Source organism: Palaemon carinicauda, chromosome 18 (assembly GCF_036898095.1).
Source record: "Palaemon carinicauda isolate YSFRI2023 chromosome 18, ASM3689809v2, whole genome shotgun sequence".
In the NCBI taxonomy this organism is placed as follows: Eukaryota; Metazoa; Arthropoda; class Malacostraca; order Decapoda; family Palaemonidae; genus Palaemon; species Palaemon carinicauda.
This window is the reverse complement of record NC_090742.1, coordinates 45,182,096-45,206,272: the sequence shown is the minus strand read 5'-3', so window position 1 is coordinate 45,206,272 and position 24,177 is coordinate 45,182,096. Positions and strand designations below refer to the sequence as shown.

Genomic DNA, 24,177 nt, shown 5'->3' with positions numbered 1-24,177 from the left:
GAACGTACCAGGAAAGCTATGGAAACCTTCCTTCTCTCAGATACTCGCACGATCGAGTTTCTGGCCCACCAAGTCTCGAACTTGTGGGCAAATACCATCCTGAAACTTCGGGATGCAGTAGCTCAGAGATTCCATCAGAAGGTCCCTAGCACCGAGATCAATAGGCTCAGGCGATACGTTCTGAAGACTTCTCCAAAGAACGTACCAGGAAAGCTATGGAAACCTTCCTTCTCTCAGATACTCGCACGATCGAGTTTCTGGCCCACCAAGTCTCGAACTTGTGGGCAAATACCATCCTGAAACCTCGGGATGCAGTAGCTCAGAGATTCCATCAGAAGGTCCCTAGCACCGAGATCAATAGGCTCAGGCATTCTTCCCTAAAGGGATCCGTCTTGCTCGAGCCTAAGGATGTGGAACATGCCACTGAGAGGTGGAGGAAGTCTCATCAAGACTCCCTCCTTCATAAGGCTTTAACATCCAAGCCCTATGAGCCTCCAGCACCACAGCAGTCCTGTCCAGTCAAGACCACTAAGACAACAGCAGCAGCGAAGACCTTGGTTTCTAAGCCCTTTCCTGTCAAAGAAAGGAAAGGCAAAAAGTCCTCCAGGGGAGGCAAGAATCCTAGAGGGAGCAGCCGAGGCCGCAAACGCTAGGATAGGCAGTCCCCCTGCATGTCCTCCAGTGGGGGGATGCCTACAAAGTTGCTCAAACAGGTGGAAGCAACTCGGGGCCGATTCCTGGACAATCTCCGTGATCAGTCTAGGATATCGCGTCCCATTCATAACATTTCTACCTCCCCTGACGACGAATCCAGTGTCATTGAACTCCCTCGCCATGAGATTGGCAAGGGGGCAAGCCCTTCGGGCAGAAGTCCAGAACCTATTGAAGAAGGGCACTCTCCAAGAGGTCCTCGACGGATCTCCAGGCTTCTTCAGTCGACTCTTTCTTGTAAAGAAGGCGTCTGGAGGCTGGAGACCAGTCATCGACCTCTCAGCTCTGAACAAGTTTGTCAAACAAACTCCGTTCAGCATGGAGACGGCAGATACGGTCAGACTAGCAGTAACACCGCAAGACTTCATGTGCACACTGGACCTAAAGGACGCGTACTTCCAGATCCTAGTCCATCCGTCTTCAAGGTAGTACTTAAGATTCAGCCTAGGCAGCAGAAAGTACCAGGTCAAAGTGCTGTGCTTCGGTCTCTCCACAGCACCACAAGTCTTCACCAGAGTGTTCACCCTAGTATCATCTTGGGCGCACAGGATTGGCATCCGTCTTCTCCATTATCTGGACGACTGGTTAATCCTAGCAGACTCGGTGTCAACCCTTCTTCAACACCGAGACAAACTTCTGAGACTTTGCCTAGATCTCAGGATCATGGTAAATCTCAAGAAGTCTTCACTGCTTCCTACTGAAAGTCTGGTATACCTAGGCATGATTATAGACCCCACTCTCCACAAAGCCTTCCCATCATACGACAGGATAGCAAGGCTGAGGAAGGTCGCAAGACCTTTTCTCAGACAAGAAGAATTCCAGCCCAATCGTGGTTATGTCTCCTCGGTCACCTTTCAACGCTGGCCTGTCTAGTTCCCAATGGTCGCCTCAGGACGAGATCCCTCCAGTGGCGACTCAAGTCCCGTTGGAATCAAGCGTACGACTCCCCGGACATCCAGATCCCCATGGGACCTGCGGACCTGACGGATCTCCAGTGGTGGGTGGCAAACGAGAACCTACGATAAGGTATGGATCTTCTCTCCCCCCCCCCACCCCCCGGATTTGATGCTGTTTTCGGACGCTTCAAAAAAAGGATGGGGGGCCCACGTGCTGCACCACACAACCTCAGGCCTCTGGTCAGAGTCAGAGAAGTACCTCCACATAAATCTCCTAGAGATGAAGGCTGTCTTTCTGGCCCTTCAACAGTTCCAACAGTACCTGGCAAGTCACTCTGTGGTGGTGATGAGCGACAACACCACAGTAGTGGCCAACATCAAAAAACAAGGAGGTACTTTTTCGCAGCAACTATCCCATCTAGCAGTAGAGATACTGAGATGGACCGAAATCCATTTGATACCACTATCGGCACGCTTCATTCCAGGCAAAAGGAATGTGCTCGCCAACAACGTGAGCAGAGCATCTCAGATAGTGAGTACCGAGTGGTCTTTGGATCATCTAGGGGCCAACAAAGTCCCGACTTTGTGGGGTTCTCCACCTATGGACCTCTTCACAACGGCCCTGAACTTCAGGCTCCCGCTGTACTGTTCTCCAGTCCCAGACCCCAAGGCTCTCTGGCAAGATGCTTTCCAACAACGGCGGGACAACATTGACGTTTACGCCTTTCTCCCGTTCTGTCTGATAGGAGGGTACTCAACAAGACCAGAACATCGGTTAATTTTTCAATGACCCTCATAGCTCCGCTATGGCATCAGGCAGAATGGTTCCCGGACCTTCTGCAACTCCTAACGGAGCCACCAAGAGAACTCCCTCCACGACACAATCTACTCAAACAACCACATGCCAACATCTTCCACAAAGCCGTAGGCTCACTACGGCTTCATGACTGGAGACTATCCAGCATCTTCTCTCTGAGAGAGGATTTTCGCAACAAGTTGCGATCAGGATGTCTGGACACCTGCGAAAGTCTTCAGCAGCAGTCTACCAGGCAAAGTGGAAAGTCTTCTGTGGTTGGTGTCGTGGAAGGGGTATCTCTCCACTCGATGCCACAATTCCAACAATAGCTGAGTTCCTCGTGTATTTGCGTGAAGAAATGCGCCTTTCAGTCTTGGCAGTGAAAGGCTATCGCTCAGCCTCAAGTCTCGCCTTCAGGCTGAAAGGAATGGACATTTCCTCATCACTAGACCTTTCTCTACTCATACGTAGTTATGAACTTACCTGCCCTCAGTCGGAAGTGAAACTTCCCCCATGGAACGTGGTTCGAGTTCTCTGGTCTCTTAAAAGACCTCCCTATGAATCATTACGCCAGGCATCAGATCGCCACCTAACCTGGAAGACGGTATTCCTGCTAGCTTTAGCCTCGGCCAAGCGAGTCAGTGAACTTTATGGTCTCTCGTATGACATTGTCCATTCAAGGGGATGGGGGGAAGGTAACGTTCAGCTTCGTCTCTGAGTTTATTGCTAAGACTCAGAATCCAGGAGTAGTGGATCCTGGATTCGACTCCTTCCGGATTTCTAGGCTCCGTACTGTAACAAATGACCCAGACCATCTCTTACTATGCCCAGTAAGGAGCTTGAGGCTGTACCTCAAAAGAACAGCTGCAGCTCGTCCTCGTGTTCCAGCACTATTTGTCAGCACAGGAAGGACTAAGAGGAGGGTCCCCCAGAACACCATCGCTGCATGGATTCGCAGGGTCATTGACCTGGCACTGAATCCAGACCCTCATCCGTCACGTCGCCCCAGAGCACATGATGTCAGGGGTATAGCTACATCCCTGGCCTTCAAAAAAAATTTTCAGTGACGCAGGTTCTGCAAGCTGGGGTGTGGAAACGTCAAAAAACGTTCACATCCCACTACCTGCAAGACATGACCCACAGGAGACTCGATACGTTCTCTATCGGTCATGTGGTGGCTGCACAACAGCTGGTTTAAAACCTTATTCTTCTTTTAAAACCTCATTCTTCTTATTAGACAAGTAGCAGAAGGTTGAGGGCATTGTTACCCAGTTTTAGTCTTCATGAATGAAAAGGTTTGACTGGCCCTTATTCTTTTCTTCATCATCCCCTCTCTTGGGGAAAGCAGCATCCTGGGTTCTCTGCATAGCTGACCTCAAACCACTGCAGGTAAACCATGCTCCCTTGTGTTCCTAGTACAGTATTAAGATTAATACTGTTTCGTCCCCATACCCTGATGAGGTGGTATTGGGAAAGTCCTAGTCTACAAGTTTCCATCTAAAGAACTTCAGAACAACTTTCTAGGACGAGTCACACTTCATACCTTCACACACAGCTTGCGTAGGCCGCAGACCTTGCGTAGCAAGGTTCTAGCGAGGTGCAGGGACTCCTTATTTCTTGGGTGCTTACACACTCAAATAAGGAGTTCCCAGGCAAAGCCAAAAGCCAGACTGGCTGGAACGTCCACCCTTCCTAATGGGTGAGTCACCCCTATTAAATAGCGTGGTTTGTATTCCAGTTACGGAACAAATGACAAATTGCAGATAATTTGTATTTTTCCTAACTATACAAGCCTTAGCTATTTAACCAAACTTGCCCGCCAGCCCTATCCCCCTTGAAGTCCTACCTCCAAGCAAAGTGAGCTCAAGCACAGGTGTGTGAGATGGGGGGGGTAGCAAGCTACCCTCCCCTACCCCCGCTAACTAGCAGTGTGGGTAGTAAACCCTCGTTAAAAATTAATGGCTGGTCATTTCGGCTACACCGAAAGTAATACCCCTATTAAATAGCTAAGGTTTGTATAGTTAGGAAAAGTACAAATTATCTACGAATTTGTTATATTCTATCTATCATTCTTGATCCTGTGTACTCAGTAGGCTTGAATAGATGTTATTGACTCTCTTCCAAATCAGTCACTATCACACTGAGGCTTTTTGTATGCTTGTCTAGGGAAGATCTGTGAAGACATTCTGTTGCCATGGACTGTCCAATCTTCCTTTAAAAGAATGGACTACCTTGATTAGTTAGACAAATCAAGACTGTTTCTGTTGAGTCTGATTTGGAATCTGCATTATTGCATCTCTGACTATTCTTTTTCATTTTCCATAAAGCTTTTACAAAGTTTGATTATACAGTACAGGGTTTTATCCTAAAGCTTTGTACATACATACATATACCAAGGCACTTACCCCAATTTTGGGGGGTAGCCGACATCAAACAAATGAAACAAAAAAAGGGGGACCTCTCCTCTCTACGTTCGTCCCTTGTCAGGCTGGGAGGAACGTAGAGAGGAGAGGTCCCCTTTTTTTGTTTCATTTGTTTGATGTCAGCTAACCCCCAAAATTGGGGAAGTGCCTTGTTATATGTATGTATGTACAAAGCTTTAGGATTAAACCCTGTACTGTATTGGTAAACTTTGTAAAATTGCCTGCAATAAAAATATGTAAATGGATGCACAGCATTATGTAATATTGGGATGAAAATATTATACAGTGAATTTCAAAGTGGACAGCAGAACTCACAAATGAAGTTGTGCTATGAGATGACCTGTGCTTAGTATCTGAAACCTGAATTACATGTGGTTTGTGACTTAGATTTTATCAAGTCAAAGGAATACTTTAGTGTGTTTAAGTCTATAAGCACCAACAATTGTAAAACGGATTTTGAAGTGAAGCTAAAAATAAATTTTTGGTTGAGATGGCCATGTCGTCCTGATGGAAGGTTCCTTTAGGCAGCTTTCTAAGGGATATTTGGCTACAGTGATACTCCCAGAGAATTGACCATAGGTTTCCAGAATTCTAACTCCTGGCGCGAGTATCCTTAAAATTTCTCTTAAGGATATCGCATTATATCAGGGGACGTATATCTTGATACGACACATGGTAATCTTCACCCCAAATAGCATTTTCACCTTGAGGGGTAAGAGTGGCAAAACTGGAGGGGAGCCGTTATCAAGGTTACCCTTCCTCCCGTACTAGTACAGGGCTCCAAGATGGCGCTCATTCCTTGTAGCATTGAGCATGGTGCTACAGATATAGTAGTTTTGGGAGGGATCTTTACCTAAGCCTTTTCTTAAAAAGGAGGGTGGGTCCATCAGGATGACATGGCCATCTCGCCCAAAAATATATTTTTCGCTTCGCTTCAAAATCCGTTTTTTGGGCTTAAGCCATGTCGTCCTGATGAAAGTTTACCAGAGAATTACTTGAAAGTACTGTATCTGTGGATTTGTATAAATGCCTTAACCTTGGGACAATTTTATATGGTCATCTAGACCATTGAGAAATATGACGTTACCGTTATACGTCATTACCACTAATCATGGAACAATGTTAGGGCTTCCTGCCCCCTGCAGGGAAGTGTCTTGCTAGACTATAAAAGAGGCTCAAGGTTAGTATACATGTAGGAACAAATATAAGTGTCAACTAGATCTATTTGTTTCTATCAGTACAATAATTATAAGTTTTACTTAGGAAAATAAGTAAAAGAACTCTGGCTACGTTATTTTTGCTACTTATGTGGTGAAATAAGACGCAGTTACACTTTTATTCATTTATTTAGGCTAAATGAGTAAATGGGATAAGTGTAAAGAACATAGAGAATTATACATTCAACATATACAGTTAAAGTCTTTCTACCTGAAAGGGTAGAAATTAAATAATGCCACTCATAAAATTGAAAATTTTTATCAATATAATTTTTCTGTAAATGTTGGATATTATCAACACTGTGTACAATGTACACATGGCACAAGTGTCATTTGTATAATTCTGCACCTGAAAATTTGAACAGTCCTAGTGTCACCAGGGTGACACTCACATACAAGGGTATTGCACTAGAAGGTGTCAACACCTTTTCACTCGAATTGACAGTCCCAATCAATTCACTGTTCATCGCAGCACTAGACAACAGGTTTTACTACACTACCTGCCGCCACCACATAACGTTTAAGTTCGTACACTTGCTTCGCATAATGTTTGTAAAACTCTCTGGATGACTTCCATCCAGTGTATGAGCTAAGACTCTCAAAGTCCATATACTGAAAAAAGTTCAGTGATGAAGCAATTTTTCTTGGATCATGACCTGCGGCTGTACTGTCAGGATCTGCTCTGCGACTGAAGTAGGTGAGCTTCGCCCTCAGTTGTTTTAGGGATAAGTTTGATCCTGAGGTTTCTCCTTTGAAGAGCTGTCCTCCCCTGAAGTCTGAAGTCCTTCGTAGGTAGACCTTTAGACATTCTACTGGACATAGAGAGACATCTTCCTTCAGAGGGCAGATTCTCCAGGGACCCCATCTCTTGGTGGGTAGCTCGTTCTTGGCGAGAAAGGTAGGATCAGGAAAGAGATTCAGTTCTCTCACTTCTGTGAACTGAATATGGCCCTCGTCTCTTGATAGGGCTACTATTTCACTAACTCTAGCCCCTGACGCCATAGCGAACAGGAAAATTATATTTTCATAATAAAATAAATTTTTTGAATATACTTACCCGCTGGTTATATTATGGCTAAAGTCCCCGACGCCTCGGCAGAAAATTCAAAATCTCTTGCGCAGCTTAGCGCATACTGTATATGCCAGGTGTACCCCAGCGCCCTTGCGGTACCACAGGTAGAACTATACTCAACCAATTCAGATTTTCCATGCCCCATGGTCTCTAGAGGGGAGGAGGGTGGGTCTAAAACTTATATAACCAGCGGGTAAGTATATTCAAAAATTTATTTTATTATGAAAATATCATTTTTAAATATAAAACTTAACCCGCTGGTTATATAATGGCTGATTGACACAAATTGGTGGCGGGTCAGAGACAGCTGCATAATTGGAAATTCACTTAAGAGTTACATAAACAACTTAAGCGGTTCTAACCTGATAAGGAAGCTGACAGCAATGCTCTGCCTCATTTTGTCTGCTATCCTTAGGAGATCCAGTGATCCACTCGGGGCTGATGATCTCTAGGAGCTGTCAAACGGTACAACCACCTATAACATGACAGGACCTCAACTAATACCCTTGTTCCGGGCGCTCTTTAGGAACAAAATGACCACCTGACTAGGTCAAAGATTGCGGAAGATTGCCGACCAATCCTCACGTACAATCATAAAAATATATAACAGTTCCAAGAGAAGAACAGGGGTACTAGGAATTTAGGGAAATGTAGTGGAGAATGTTTCACCTACTACTGCACTCGTTGTTGCAAGTGATCTCAAAACGTAGACGTCTTCATAAAGAGACTGGACACGGTAAAAGTAATGCAAGGCGAATACAGGATTACCCCTTCACAAGACTGTATATGCGATGCTTAGCAGAGAACAGTTTAGTTTAAAAATTACAGACGTTTCTACAGCTCTAACTTCGTGAGTCTTTACTCTTTCAACATCTTATGATCTGTCACCCAACCGTGTGGAAGAACCTTTGTAATCAAACTCTATATGAGATGATAGAATGTTTAGACATTGATAGCGCAGGCTTCTTGACCGTGCACCTAAGAGTTATGAATAGACTCTTAACTTCTTTGTTCTTGTCCCAATAAAACTTCGTTTTAATCGGGCAAAAAACTCTTCTCAGCCCATCACAAACCAAATTTGAGAGAATAGTGATCCCGAAAGATTTAGGCTATGGATGAGAAAGATGTTTATTAATGACCAAGAATCCAGGTTGCAAGGTACCTATGGCTTAACCAATGTGAAGTCCGTGTTCTTGCTAAAAGAGTGAACTTCACTGACTCTCAACTATGGTAGACTTACTCAGAAAGTCTCCAAAGTTAGTCCTTAAAAAGAAACAAAGTGTAAAGGGTCGGATCTGTCACTACCGCGAAGCTCCAGAAACGAACCCTAAGTTTCAGGCTGGAGCATCTTGCTGATGCCTCCAAGTCCTCTCAAATGATCTGAGATGATCTATAAAGTCTCTATTTGGTAGATCCAATCTTCTGCGTCTGAAGACAGATGCCCGCATACTCCTGTACCCTATGATGGTCGATGAGGAAAGAAAATGTGTTTTCTTCTAAGGTCTAAGAAAAAATAGGCCACTTGTGTTAGAGTTACCTAATGAAGAGCCGGCTCTAGCTCTACACCACTCCATAAAGCACTCTAATTGGGTTGGAAAACCTTGAGGCAAATGTCCTTTGTACAAGCGAAAGCCTTAGCTGTCTCCTTCGAACAACCCTCTAGATCTTAGGGGTTTTCCGAAATACTGGAGGCAGCTAGACCTAAAGCTTGATGGTTTAACCTAAAATGTTCGTGATCCTGACATGGGGAAAAGAACTAAAGACATGCTTCCAGCATGCACCCAGCATGGTCCCAGCATGAGTCCAGAATGGTTCCAGCATCCTGCCTACACTCACCATGTCGTGAGAGAGAATCGGGATCTAGAACCGCCTCCCAAAACTCGTCCATATCAGTCGCAAGAAACCGATATTAAAGCTAGGCTTGTTGAAAAGAAGCATCAACCACGTGAACCTCATGCTGTGAGGTTAAGACCTGATTCGTGTGTAATCAGCAAGTGTTCAACAAACTTAAAGCCAAAGCTTTAGCTGCGAGGCCAGAGAGACGCGAAGGAGAGACAATAGTCTGGTTAAACTGCTGTGAGAAAAGGACTTAACTGTATGCGTCTAGCATGCGACCATAATGTCGCATGTGCTTGCATTTCCGTAAGGTGTCAGCGTGCTGTATGCGTTCACCTTGTCGTGTGGGTACAGCGCTGTTTGTGTGCCCCGCTTGTTGTAAATCTACAGCGTGCTGCGTGGAGGCGACAGCATCGCGTCCGGTCATTGACAGAAAGACGGAACTGATTGTCGAGAGTTGTCCACTTGTAGGATGCGTCCGCATGAGTGATAGACACGCGTCCCGCAGGCCGGGAAAATGGGACAACTTGTTGAAAGGATCAACTTTGACTGTCAGCGTCCAACTTACGACCAGACTGGTGTCTGCGTCTGGGACTGCGTGAGGGAGAGACCAGAACTTGCATCTGTGTCTGCATGACGTCTGCCGTAAGAGAGAGACCAGACTGCTACAAGCACCCGCTCTAACGCTTCTCGTAACACGAGCATGTCTCTGCGAGGAAGCGTTATTAAGCATAGGAGAACTATGCCTTCTGACACTAATTGGAAAACCATTTCTTTGATCTATGGTAGTCCTTAGAATCTTTAGGAGAAAATTTTCTCCCCCCGAGAATCGTAAACGCTAAACATAGATGAAATAGACCTCTTTTAGCTTAGACCAAATATACACTCGCGGGGTAGCGAGTGCGCCAACTCAAGCATGGGCGAAGGGCGGGAGAGAACATCAACCGCAGTCCTGTGAGCGACCTTGGAGAGTCCCTATGACATTTCAAGTGCGCCTTGTGCGCGAACTGAACGTATCCAATGCTGTGAGATACCGTCAACAGTAGTCGCTAGACCTTAGAAGAAAGTAATAGACCTTTCTCCAAACTGGGGGAGGAGAAGAAGTGTGAACAGAAGCAAACTGAGCACCTTTTCCCCCGAAGAACTATGTGTCTTACACGATTCTGGTGCTGACATGTCGCCCTCTTCCGAAAAGAAAAAACTTCCGGCGAACGTTAGATACTGCAGGATACGTTAACAGAAAACATACGACTCCTGAAAGGTCTTGGACAAATCGATTGGTGACTACCAATTCTAGGTTTTGCGTACTTCAATGAGGACAAAGTCCTTTCTCCCTGAAAGTGAGTCAGATTCCAGAGGAAGAGCTAGGATTGTATGTGACTTGTCTGACTTCCGCTTCTCTCACGGAAGAAAAAACACTCGATTGCTTCCTGTTCAAGCATAAAAACACGACTGCTGCGAAGGTAAGTTCTGTTCGCGTGCATACATGACGAGTAACTACCTAGTCTGGTAGACAGGGAAAACGTAGAATGTTATTCTCGTCAGGGAACTGCATTCTAATATGCAGAAAACAGTTACAAGATCCATGATACCATAGCGATGACGAACTGATCGCTTCAAGAAATTCCAACTTCGCTCTTTTCAAGATACTATGTTACATGGTTGTGATGTCATAGCTTGCCAATCATAGGCGAAGAAAAGAGCATTACTTCATCATTCCAAAGTGGAGAGAGAACGTCTTGGACTGCATCAACAATATCGCTCGGCTGAACAGACGTTTAATGCAAAAGGTCCGCGAAGAACCTCAGCCTACCGACCTTCCTTCTCCCAAGGGTTGGAACGTAAGTTAGAGATATAGGACTAGGGGCAAGGTGAAAACGAACAAACACCTCCTCCAGAGCACTGCGCTATGTTTAAGAGTCACTAACAAGAGCGGTTTAAAAACATAAAACATTAAATCATAAAAGATCTGCCCGTGGTGGGAGATATACTTTTACGTTCTATTCTCATAAAGGCCTTAATGCCCTTTCTATTGTTGCAGCTGCAAGCGCTGTATCAATCTCTACAGTAAGGTTCGTTATTTTCCTGAGAATGATTTAATGTTAATTCATTACTTTATTTTACCATTAATTTACTAGGCCATCGTTCCCTAAAGGAGCCCTTTGGGTTAAAGCATCTTGCTTTCCCAACTAGGGTTGTAGCTGGCTTCTAATACAAATAAAATAAAATAAATAGCGACACCATCAACTCAACTAGCGAAAACTCTGAAGTCGAAACGAGGAGCAGCAGGTAAAAAATATGAGGGAAAGTCTTTAGAAAAATTCTCATGAGTTTCTGAAAGTTATTCCCTTCCTTTTACAATCTCTATCTTAGGAAGAGAAGTCTTGATTCTTAGGAATCCACTCCTTCTGAATTCAGACCTCAATACTTAGAGGTTTTAATTCTAGTTCTCACAACCAAGAGTTAGCCCAGCAGGCCTTGGTCCGAGAATATAATATCTTCCTAGTTAAGATTTATTTCTTAATATAGCGCCTGGAGCAACAATAACCTAACACTAGACGTTCATGGTCAGCTAGACATCAAAGTCTATAGTCATAGGTAGCGAAGCGTCCACCCCGACGCTGAAACGTCCACACTGATGCTGAAGCGCCCACACTAGCGCTGAAGCGTCCACACTAACGCGGAAGCGTCCACACTGGTGCTGAAGCGTCCATACTGACGCTGAAGTGTCCATACTGACACTGAAAGCGTCCACACTGACGCTGAAGCGTCCACACTGGCGCTGAAGCGTCCACACTGGCGCTGAAGCATCCACACTGACGTGGCGCTTCGCTCCATTCCGTTGACGTTCCGTTTCCGTTGCCGCGCCGTTCCGATGACGCTTCGCCGGCTCTGTTGCCTGGCGAACGTCGGCGCGTCTGTATAGACTGATACTAGGTGCTATGAGCAGTCGGTTTGCGTTGAGCAGGTAATGGAAGTAAAGCATCCACTTTCCCCCACCATTGAACATTGCGGTTGGTAGGCCACCTGTGCGACGAGGAGTCCTCACCGTTAAAGACACGACGCCTGTGCGTCCGTGTCAAAGACCGGAATCGAGACACCCAACCGCACTGTTAATGGCAGGCTGAAAAGACTGCATAAACGAAGATAAATGCTGTTTCATGCCTAACTACAAAGATCAAGGATCAACCTTAGGCGAAATGTATTCAGCATTATCTTCGTCGATCCATAGCGCTAGCCACTGTCGAGAGACGACACCCATCAGGTGGAGGTGGCGGCACTACGTCTGCGCCGCATGAAACGTAACCCACGCAGAACGAATCTAATTTTGTTTTCAGCTTAGTGCCTTTGAAAACACTAATACCTCGCTTTATCTATATCGAGGGTGAGCGTTCTGGTGATCGACAGAAAACGCTCGAGAGGACTTCAGTTCGGGTCTAAAAGACTGTAACGCCTGGTTACCCTCTCGATTCCTTTCGCCATTCGACTTAACTTCTCCCCTGGGTCCAGGAGCTCGACAGAGGTCTAAGGCTAGGATAACGACAGGTCCGAATAGAAGCACTCTCCACTGAATAAAATTCACTGCACAATTTATCACTAAAAAATTTGCACTTTATTTTTTGGCACAAAGATAGTTTCATAATTACCTGAAAACCAAAGTATACACTCTCCCAAAGGAAATGAACTCCGTAGGGAGAGACTTATAATTCTGTCACTGGACAATTGTTTGAATGGGAAAGCAAAAGTACCGAATCCCATATAAATGTAACAAAATATTAAATATCAAATATTACCTTAATAAATATAATATTTATAAATTAAAATAAACCCTTAAATTAAGGGGTTCCAATAAAAGATGAATCATCACTCGCATCATTGGAACATCTACAAATAATATACGAACAATTTAGTATTCCGAAAACCACCAAAGCAACAACGATACATAGAATTGTGCGCTACGACGAATGTAAAGAATACTGCATCGTATAAAATAAAGTGAATCGTAACTTCCTTTAATCTCTGACTAAGAAAAAATACTGAAAGGACCAATTAATTGCAAAATAAAATGTTCCTTTTATAAAGTACAATTAAAAACTTGAGAAGTAAGAAGAAAGTACTATTCATAAAATCGCTACAATATATGTAACATCGTAACGATACTGATTACTGCGTAACAAAAATACAGTGAACCCTCGCTACTTCGCGGTTCGACAATCGCGGATTCACCACTTCGCGGGGTTTTCCCATAACCCATATATATATACATATCGCGGATTTTCCGGAAAATTCGAAAATACCGCGAAATCTGAAGACAACCAAATACGATATTTTGTTACCTGTAATTCCATTAATACTGTAATTAGTAATATCTGTTCTTACTGATTGTTCATTGCATTACATATGATATATAATTCGGCACAGAAAGAAATAAAACACGAAAAGAGAATGTGATCATACGATAATTCAGTACTGTATACAGTACGTAGTAAAATTAAATCGAACATGAAACGCAAATCAGATGCAGTCATACCATATTAGAATGGTGTGTACTGTAATGGATGTGCTTTTTTTCCATGAATCTTTTGTATGTATACGTACGTAGTACAGTACTGCATCCAATAATATTCTTTGTTGCAAAAATCACATTTCGAATAAGCGTACGAGAGAGAGAGAGAGAGAGAGAGAGAGAGAGAGAGAGAGAGAGAGAGAGAGAGAGAGAGAGAGAGAGAGAGAGCGTAAAATAGCGTACGTAAAGCTGTATTATTATTATTGTTATTATTTTTATTATTGTTGTTGTTGTTAATAAAATTATTATTGTTATTATTATTATCATTATTATTATTATTATTACTGTACAGTATTATTATCATTATTTATTATTATTACGGTATTGTACTTAATCTACGTACGTTCGGTATGCGCGGGGCATCTTCTATGAGTAGGTAACCAACGCATCATAGTACTGTAAGACGGGTTGTGATTGGTTCAAGCGCTGATAGATGACGAATCAGAACTCAAGTTTTGTTATCTAGCCTGTGATTGGTGTTTTGCCCGCATCTCCTACCCGCAGCATCAAAGTTCTCGCGGGGCTGGATCGTCCACTCTCTGTTACCGCGTATCGCTGAGTAGACGTTCTTAAGTGTGTGAATCTGTGCTGTGTGCGACTTTTTTAAGTTGAACTTTTTGTTACTGTAAATCCTACTGTAATGGCTCCCAAGCGTTCTGCTTCTCTTAAGGCTGGTAGTGAGCCTAAACGCCACCGAAGGATGATGACGATAGCTGAGAAGGTTACGCTTCTCGACATGTTAAAAGATGGTAGAAGTTACGCGGCCGCCGGCCGCCATTTTGGCATCAACGAATCTACTGTTCGCTATATCAAGAAGGACGAGGCGAACATTAGAAAGACGGCTGCAATCACCTTTAGCAGATCAGCGAAGCGAGTCGTTACAACGCGTAATAAAACGATCGTACGCATGGAAGGTGCTTTAGCTGTGTGGATTGCCGACTGCCGGAAGAAGAACATAGCGTTGGATACGAACACCATCCAAACAAAGGCTTTGAGCTTATATGAGAATTTTGCTGCAAAGGAACCTAAAGACGACGACGGCAACCATGCTGAAGATGATGATGATGCAGATGATCCTCTACCAGGGACATCCACTGATTCCCAGCCTCAGAAACGTTTTTCCGCAAGCAAAGGATGGTTCGCTAAGTTTCAGAAACGCTTCGCCCTGAAAAGCGTTTCCCTGCATGGGGAGTCTGCTTCCGCTGACACTGCCGCTGCTGAAACTTACGTGAACCAGACGTTCAAGAATATTATTGCCGAAGGTGGATACAAGCCGGAACAAGTCTTTAATATGGATGAGACTGGCTTGTTTTGGAAGAGAATGCCGTCGCGAACTTTCCTGTTCAAAGAGGAAGCCAAAGCCTCTGGCTTTAAAGCATTCAAGGATCGCGTTAACCTCGTGATGTGTGGCAATGCTGCTGGATTTTTGTTAAAGCCGGGGCTTATTTATAAGTCGAAAAATCCTCGCGCTTTGAAAAATAAAAATAAGAATCTCCTTCCCGTGTACTGGATGCATAATCAAAAAGCATGGATTACGAAGATGCTGACCTCCAACTGGTTCCATCAGTGTTTTATCCCGCAAGTCAGCAAATATCTCTTAGAGAAGGGCTTGCCATTCAAGATCCTTCTCCTTATGGATAACGCTGGTGGACACGCAACTGACCTGTCGCATGAGGGCATTCAGGTTGAGTTCCTGCCACCCAACACCACGTCATTAATTCAACCGATGGACCAGGGGTTTATCAGGGCGTTTAAGGCCCTCTACACGAAGAATACCTTGGCGGACCTCGTTGCGTGTGTGGATGCTGCCCAAGATGACGAAGATGAAGATTTTAACTTGAAGGCGTACTGGCGGCAGTACACCATAGCCACGTGCCTGCAGAATATTCAGAAGGCACTTCAAGAGATGAAACCTGCAACCGTGAAAGCGAGCTGGAAGAAGTTGTGGCCCGATATTGTTTACGACGACAAGGGATTTACTCCGTCGGAAATCCAACACTCTGCAATACGGAAATCTGTGCAGTTGGCTGCCATAATTGGAGGTGACGGGTTTGGCGACATGACGACTGAAGACGTCGACGAGTTGTTGGACTGCCATTCCCAGCCCCTAACTGACGTAGACCTCGAAGACCTGACGAAATCGGCAAGTGAGGAAGAGAGTGATACCCAGGAAGAGACCCAAGAAAATGTCGAAGAAACGGGCTTAACATTAGAACGGCTTGCCAAGGCCTGCAACCATGCGAAGGAGTTGAAAGAAATGTTGCAAGAGTGGGACGAGGATATGGTTCGCTCGATGCAATTCTGCAACAAGATCGATGAAGACATGACTCCCTACAAAATGCTCTTGGATCGAAAAAAGAAGCAGCGGCAACAACTTCCGATCACAATGTTCTTCCAGCCTCGCAAAAAAGAGCCAGTTCCTCCTGCTAGTACGCCTTCGGAAGAAATTGAAGAAGTTTCCCAGGAAGAAGTTGAAGAGGTGTCCCAGGAAAAGACACCTCCGTCTGAAGAGACGTAAAATACTATCATTGGCTGCACAGTAGAACACATCATCAGCTTCATCATCATCATTTCTACTGTGCAGCAAATTCATCGCCATCACCATTCAAGTTTTTCTTCAACTTCTTTCGTGGTGAGTACAGTAACAATCTTTATTTTTTACTTTAATATTCTTACTGTACATTCTAAAACTGTATTTGTGCCTGTTTTATAGTTTAGTACTGTACGTACTGTATGCATTAAGTTAAAGGGAAGGTTTTAAAAGTCTACATGTTGTAACCTATCATATTTTTTTTTGTTTAAAATTTACATTTACGTACGTAAAACAATCTCTCTCTCTCTCTCTCTCTCTCTCTCTCTCTCTCTCTCTCTCTCTCTCTCTCTCTCTCTCTCGCTCTCTCGTAAATTGTTTTCCTGCTTTGCTACGTACAATACTGTATAATTTATATTTGTAAGGTAACATATTTTGTAAATGCTTTTACTGTAAATATTGTATGTACTGTATCATTATTTATCACTATCATCATGCGCGTTAAATGCCTTGTTTGTTCTGAGCGTGGTTGTTTACTGAGCGTACACGCCGTCGTTTCAGGCGGCGTCATAAAGAAAAACATTTCATTTGGAAGTCCTAAGAAAAATACGTAAACTAAAACATTGGTAATAAAAAAATCAACATACAGTACTGTATAATCAATATAATCGATGCAAAAACTAACCTATACATATATGTGTACTGTACACTAAATGAGTTTGTTTCTTCATTATGATCAGAGATGAACGTAAACAAAACATTGGTTGCCATTTTTTATCGTGCTTTTTAGGTGTTTAGGAAACGCATGATATAAAATCGCCTTTAATATTTGTGCCTGTTTTAGTTTAGGGTGCTGTAGTACATGCATTAAGTGTTCTGTACATTAAAGGGTGGTTTGTTAACAGTACTACGTACAAGGGAAGGTTTTAAAAGTCCGAATATACATGTTAAATAAATAGGTAAATATGATGTCACTACTTCGCGGATTTTCACCTATCGCGCCCGCGTCTGGAACCTATCTACCGCGATAAACGAGGGTTCACTGTAAACTGAACGGTAGTTAATCTTTGCAAACAGATCGAAGATTATCTAAAGAAAAATATTAAAAGGATAAAATTTTCTCAAATAATTCCTTTAATTTAATTTATAACTTAAAACTCTAAAAGCATATTCACTTATATTCTTTGTAAAAGGCAAGACAGACTTTTAGCCTACGGAAGAGGCTGTGACGTCATCAATGGTCGAAATGTTTACATTTCGCCCCTATGCTTGCGTGATGTTTAAAATAAGTTGAAAAACCTTCCAACCCTACCTTTTAAGTTATAAATACGTGATCACATATCAAATAAAACAAATATGCGAAAGCCAAAACTCAAAAACGTTAATACACCACCAAATAACGTCCAAACAGAGTAAGAAAACAAGAGAGAATTTCCAATAGTTCAGCCAGCTATGGCGGCAGAGAAAAATCTGAATTGGTTGAGTATAGTTCTACCTGTGGTACCGCGAGGGCGCTGGGGTACACCTGGCATATATGCGCTAAGCTGCGCAAGAGATTTTGAATTTTCTGCCGAGGCGTCGGGGACTTTAGCCATTATATAACCAGCGGGTAAGTTTTATATTCAAAAATAACTTTTTGGGTTAGATCCTTAAGAGAACAATCTTCATTGTTCGAGGTTGAAGCATAGTGTAGAACCTTGTCCAGGGACCATGAAATGGGCTTCGGAGGGGCTGCAGGTCTAAGTCTAGTGCATGCCTTCGGGATCTTGTTAAAGATTTCGTTCGCCAGGTCCACCTGGAAGGCGTATAGAAGAGGTCTAGTCAGGGCTGACTTGCACGTAGTTATCGTGTTGGCAGCCAGGCCTTGTTCATGAAGGTGCATGAAGTAGGACAGACAGAAGTCTATTGAGATTTCTTTCAGCCTTTTTGGATTCTTTTAAGAAGTCTATACTGCCTTTTGAGATCCCAAATCTTTTCTTTACCGCTATGGCGAGAAAATCATGAGATGAAGGTTTTGGGTTCTCTGTGATGAAGCGAAGACAGTTGACTTCTGAACCTGTTGAGATAGAGCTGGATTCGGTAGAGGAACCAGCCTCAGCTTCAGTTCTGTTACCAGAGGGAACCAGTTGCTCTTGGGCTACTTCGGTGCCACTAGAGCTGCCGTTCCTTTGAAGGATTTCAGCTTGTTGAGGACCCTCAGCAGGAGATTGGCTGGAGGGAACAGGTAGACCCGGTTCCATTCGTTCCAATCGAGGGACATGGCGTCCGGTGCTTCCGCTAGAGGGTCCTCGTATGGGGCTACATATCGAGGTAGTTTCTTGTTGTCACTCGTCGCAAAGAGGTCGATCTGCAGTTCCAGGACTTGTTCCAAGATGAAGGAGAATGAGTCTGCGTCTAGGGACCATTCTGACTCTATTGGCATTAGCTTGGATAGAGCGTCCGTTGTCACATTGCGGAACCCTTGTAAGTGAGCTGCTGATAGGTGCCATCTCTTCTTTTTCGCTAAACGAAAGATGGCTAACATCACATGGTTGATGTGGGGCGATCTCGAGCCTTGTCGGTTCAACATCTCACTATCACTTCACTGTCCAAGACCAGCCTGATGTGGGCTGATATGTGAGAGGATAGTTTCTTGAGCATCAAGAGCACTGCCATGGCCTCCAGAATATTGATGTGAAAGGTCTTGAACAGGAATGACCAAGTCCCTTGGGCTTTCCTTTGATGGGAGTGACCTCCCCATCCTTCCGTCGAGGCATCCGTGTGGATGGTCAAAAATGGGGGAGGTGTATACTAACACTAGCCCTTCCATAAAAGGTATTAATATTGTGGGGTAAGTTATAAACTGATGACTTTATCAGTGTATTGAAGGAATACTTCACTTCAATATAAAATTGGTCTCAACAATAGACTGTGAAAGGACACAGGGTATGTTGGAAATATAAACTACTGTTTAATATATACTGTACTATAGTTTTCTCTCTGCAGTATATCTATACTGCAAATACACTGGCTACTGTATAATCATATACTGTAGTTCAGCCGGCGTGTTGCCGGCTAGGCTAGCACCTGGTGGCACCGGTCCAGCCGGCAGGGTTACCTGTAGTGGGTTAGTACCTGACGGCACCGGTCCATGCCGGCTGGGTTAGTACCTGACGGCACTAGCCGACAGAAAGAGAGAAAGCATGGAGTGAAGGGCTGCCTTATTAATGTAGCTCTGTACAATAAGTAAGGGTGTAGGTATATTAATCCTACTGCCTTCCTCCAGAATGAGGGTTCAAATGGAAGGGGAGAAGGAATCATTCAAGCTTCCACCCAGCCACAAGATCTGATGCCGGTCGCTGACGGTTTCAGGGATGTGGATGGCAGACCAAGGGAGGACTGAAGAACACTCAAAGGCAAATGGGGTCTCCCCCCGGCAGCCGTCATCGCCGGCACAACCTTTCCCGGAGCCTTGCGTCTGTAGGGGTAAGGCGGATCGACTATCAAGCCGCCTATGTAGGAGCCCGGCCGGCGCTACAGTCTACCCGGCAAGCGGCGAGAGTGTAGGACGACGGCCACAGATGTGCGATGACTAGGCTATCGCTAAAGGACAGAGAGGGGCAGGGAAAGGGTCTTGTATGTTGTGTTAGGAGAGGGCGGCAGGGTTGCCGCCATTTCCAAACAAGGGTGAAACTCTGATTCACTATCGGCGCTATACTAGGCGGCAGAAGAATATCTATTCTTCAGCCTAAGGTCTGCCGAAACAAGACTTGTCTTGTAGACCGCAGGGGAGAAGGTTGCGGCATTATACTACCACTTCAGGTGAGGCCTAGGGAAGCTAAGCCTCCTATGCCGGCAGCTGTAACCTGGCAGGGGAGTGACTACTCCCCCGGCAGCTAAGCTGTCGGCATAAAGACTGAATACTCTGAGTTACTATCGGAAACCCAAGCTGGGATACTCACCGGCAAGGGGGGGGGGAGACAGGAAACATAAGCCTAGTCAAGCCGGAGTGCTACTCTATGCCAAGACCAGGATAGGGTTGCCGCTTATGGCGGCACTCAGAGGGAAGGAGGGATTACCCTTAAATCTCCGCAGGGGAGGAGTATAGAGTTATATAATTAATTCTAGGAGATAATCTATCTCCTGTTGAATTGATAAAACGATACACGAGGGTAAACGGGGATAATGTATGAAAGTACTGTACAGTATACTTTATAAAGCGCATAGGCTAGGTAGCCTAGCGCGGGGCGAGATCTCGGCTTCCTATATCGCCAAGACTCTAGCGTATACGATCGACACATGTAGGAAGAGGAAATTTGTATGCATAATCATATCTTCACTAGTATAATTTTGCCTAAATAGCTATAATTCATTAAAGCTAAATACCGGGAATGTCGTTCTGCTGACTAAATAGAGCATGCATGACAACGACAGCGCCCAAAATGGCACCTCCGGTGCTCGGCCAGGCTCTATAAAACACAATAAATTATACTAATTTCACTGTTGAAGCAGGAGCTAAAAATTATGCACTGTAAAGATTAAATACTCAACTTTCCAGAGGCAGAAAATGCTGGAGAATGCATGATAAATCCTCAAATAAACGATCTAGAACGCTAGATTGAACAGGGAAAACACCGTGCGAAATCGCTACCAAACAAGGAATGAGCGCCATCTTGGAGCCCTGTAATAGTACGGGAGGAAGGGTAACCTTGATAACGGCTCCCCCTCAGTTTCGCCACTCTTCCCCCTCGAAGCGAAAACGCTATTCGGGGTGAAGATTGCCATGTGTCGTATCAAGATATATGTCCCGATATTATGCGATATCCTTAAGAGAAATTTTAAGGATACTCGCGCCAGGTGTTAGAATTCTGGAGACTTATGGCCAATTCTCTGGGAGTATCACTGTAGCCAAATATCCCTTAGAAAGCTGCCTAAAGGAACCTTCCATCAGTATGACATGGCTTGAGCCCAAAAAAGCCCTTACATTTTCTCTTTGGTATTAAAATTTTATGTTATACCATGGATATTGTCACCAGCTATGCCCCGTGAGGAATGTAGTGCTGTCATTGTACCTCATGTGGTACATTGTAAGCATTACATAAGGTCCTTTTCTTCATAGTGCAATTTATGGGTTACCCCCAGTTGCACCAGGGTTTTGAATGGCTTCCTTGGCCCCGGTGCTGAGCCATATGTCCCCAAATTTATAAATCCTATCCACTATGTCCCATAATCACTGAAGTTGGAAGTTACCATTCTTTCACAACTTTTCGGATGTATGTACAGTAGATACCTAAAGTCTATTTACAGTTGTTAAATTTGAAATTGTTATAGTTAGACTAGTAGTTAGATTTCAGTTTATTTTAGTTGACTTTTTAATTGGATTTATTTTACAGTTAGAAATAAATGTGTAGCAATTTATAACCACTGGTGAAAGATGATTATGAAATATTAACTGAAATCAAATAACCTTTTCCTATTATTACAGTGGACGCAATGGCGAGAAATTAACAGGTCGCATGATATCAACTGTGAAAGCCCCAAGTGATCACGATTCTGCTATTGATGAACCAGAACACGACCATAGTGGAGATGATGAAAACTTGATCATTAGTGATTCTAGCATGGTTTTACTACATAGGCCCTCATCACTGAAAGTATCTACAGATGATAATTTTGAAACTTCGGTGTGACTCAAACATCACTAGATCGATTACAATTGTAGGATTACAGTACACTACACGGGTAACATGATTTTGTCAGTAAAAGCACAAAGTTTCTTGATACTGATTTTTTTTTTTTTTTGGGGGGGGGGTTTAATTTATATTGCTTTAATGTTGTAATATATCTCGTCACAACCAATTGCTTGCTTAACTTTTTCAAATCTTATTTAGTATCAGATTGTTATCTAGTCATTTATAGCAATAATTAATCAATTATAATTTCTTGTGTACAGTACAGTGTTAGGCACGAGCCTGCTGTGATATTTTTAAGATCTGTGTCCCGAGTCTTTATTCCAAGTAGAATCTTTGAAATTATTCCAAAGAATGCATAAATGACTGCTAAAAGGATATACTGTAACCATGGTAAAATGGATAAAAATTGGGTGGGGTTTCACCATACAGTAGTTACAACCTTATTTGAGCCTTGTGGCATCGGGAGGTACTGTATTGTCATTATGTCATGATGTTTATGCTGTTCTGCTTTGTCAGAATAGTTCAATATTTTATCTGTATGCTAAAAATAAATTTAATGCGCTTTTGAAAAATACTGTAGGCCGTACAGTAGTTAATTGCATTAATTTTATTTTAATTTAAGATTTTTTAAGTTGAAATGCCAGAAAGTAAAAAGGCAAGTTTAGGAGTAATGTTGCTAAACTAGCATTATCTACGTCAGCATTTCTCAAACTAGAGACAAACTAAGGAACAAAATGTGTACAATCCAAAGTATTTTAATCTACAGTTTATGGATGTTTGTGTTTTCAGACCTACTTTTTTGGATGAATAGAACAATACTGATAGCCACATTAGAAATTCTGCCATTGAAAATGAGAGATCAAATCATTGTTTTCAAAATCCAATGTTCTTTTATATTAAGTTCACTTGTGAGATCTCTCTTACTCTACTTTTCTGCATCGTCATAAATGTCTGCATACATTTCAAGAAACACTATTAACACTAAGCAAGAAATTTTGAAGGGCAGCACTTTTAAAGGCCCCAATTCTCAGTTCAGGAGAAATAACTGGCTAATTTTAGTCAGACATCTCTGCCTCCAGAATTGTGGAGGATCATTTGAGGGCTGAGGGGTTCATCTTATTATTATTCTAAACTTTATTGTCCTTAACATGAAATATACTAGAGAAATGGCCATAGGAAAACTGTTAACAAACTCATTGCAAGATCCATAGTGATATGGAAATAATCTCCAAAATAAGGTTTTAGGAATATTTTTCTGGGATTTTCACTATTACAGAAGAATGGAATCTCACCAAGAGAATCAAAAATAATATGAAATGCTGGTCGTGGTAATTTTAGGGAGGATCTAATGAACCTGATGGGTGAGCTAGCCCTTGGATGGACTTTGTTCAGTGTATGCTACGGGCCTTCGCATCAAATCATAAAAAAAAAAACTCAGACAGTGAGATCAGAAGGAAAGCTCACTATACTATGATTGGAGAGGGGTGTGCAAACCTGCTGGACATTTTACAGAACAAACTGTTAATTGTTAAATATTATAACAACACTGAAGTATAAATGATTGCTGTTATCAATGATCCAGCATGTAAATTTTTCTCAGTTAATTTGAATTTTATGAAGATTCTTCTTAATCTCTAACTATTGTTTGGTATGAAAAATAATATCCAATAAAAGGAAGAAGTGAAAATTAGCCCTCATTATAAACAATCCCATACCAGATAGTATTTGTGGTCTTCAATAAATGTGGAAACTGCTACAACTTGTAAGGAATATTCAATAATTGTCTGTTATGTTAGGAGGAAAAAGTGGCTTCAAATATTTTGCATAATAAATTTACGAAAGCTTATGCAGTTTCTTGTGCAATACAGTACTTTGGAGTGTTCACGTTTCAAATATCAAAAACTCTTCCATCAGCTTTGCCAAAGGTTCTAAGTAGTCACCAAAATTATTAACCATGTGAAAAAGGGTCTCTAAATTGTGTATGCTTAAACAGTTGTTAAAAGGTATGGATAAAAGTTAACTTACATACACAAAACATATCCTTTTGAGTAATGTTTAGACTTGGAGGTACATTCAGTAAAAGGTTTGTTTACGATCTAATTTTTAAAATCCAGTTTTTCACAAAGTTAATATAAGTTAGAAAAAAAAAATAGCAACTACAGTACTTGCTAACATTCCCCCATTTTTTTTTTTTTTTTTTTTTCAACCAACCTAGCAAAAGGATTCCAAATTTTATGTGTTCCAATTGTTATGACCTTAATATCACTCGGGACAAAATCTAAGTTTACGTAGTAATTTCCTCAAATGTTTTTCTTCGACTCAAAAAATCATTTCCATCCCTAAAACCTTGTCATTAAATGCAATTTTGAGAATTTGACAACATAGATACTGTAGTGTAAATTATGGTAATAATATTCAGATATGCTTTAATTAAAGTAATATCTTTCTCTTTTGATT

At 42.8% G+C, this 24,177-nt stretch overlaps 1 protein-coding gene across 1 annotated transcript in view; it reads left to right on the top strand.

The window, feature by feature from the left end:
- Positions 1-23,918, top strand: part of LOC137657811 (protein C1orf43 homolog) — a 127,964-nt gene extending 104,046 nt beyond the window's left edge. Inside the window, exon 5 of the mRNA XM_068392339.1 lies at positions 21,513-23,918. Coding sequence (XP_068248440.1) covers positions 21,513-21,717 — 205 coding nt within the window. The 3' untranslated portion in view covers positions 21,718-23,918. The remainder of the gene's footprint in view (positions 1-21,512) is intronic.
- The last annotated feature ends 259 nt before the right edge of the window (positions 23,919-24,177 follow it).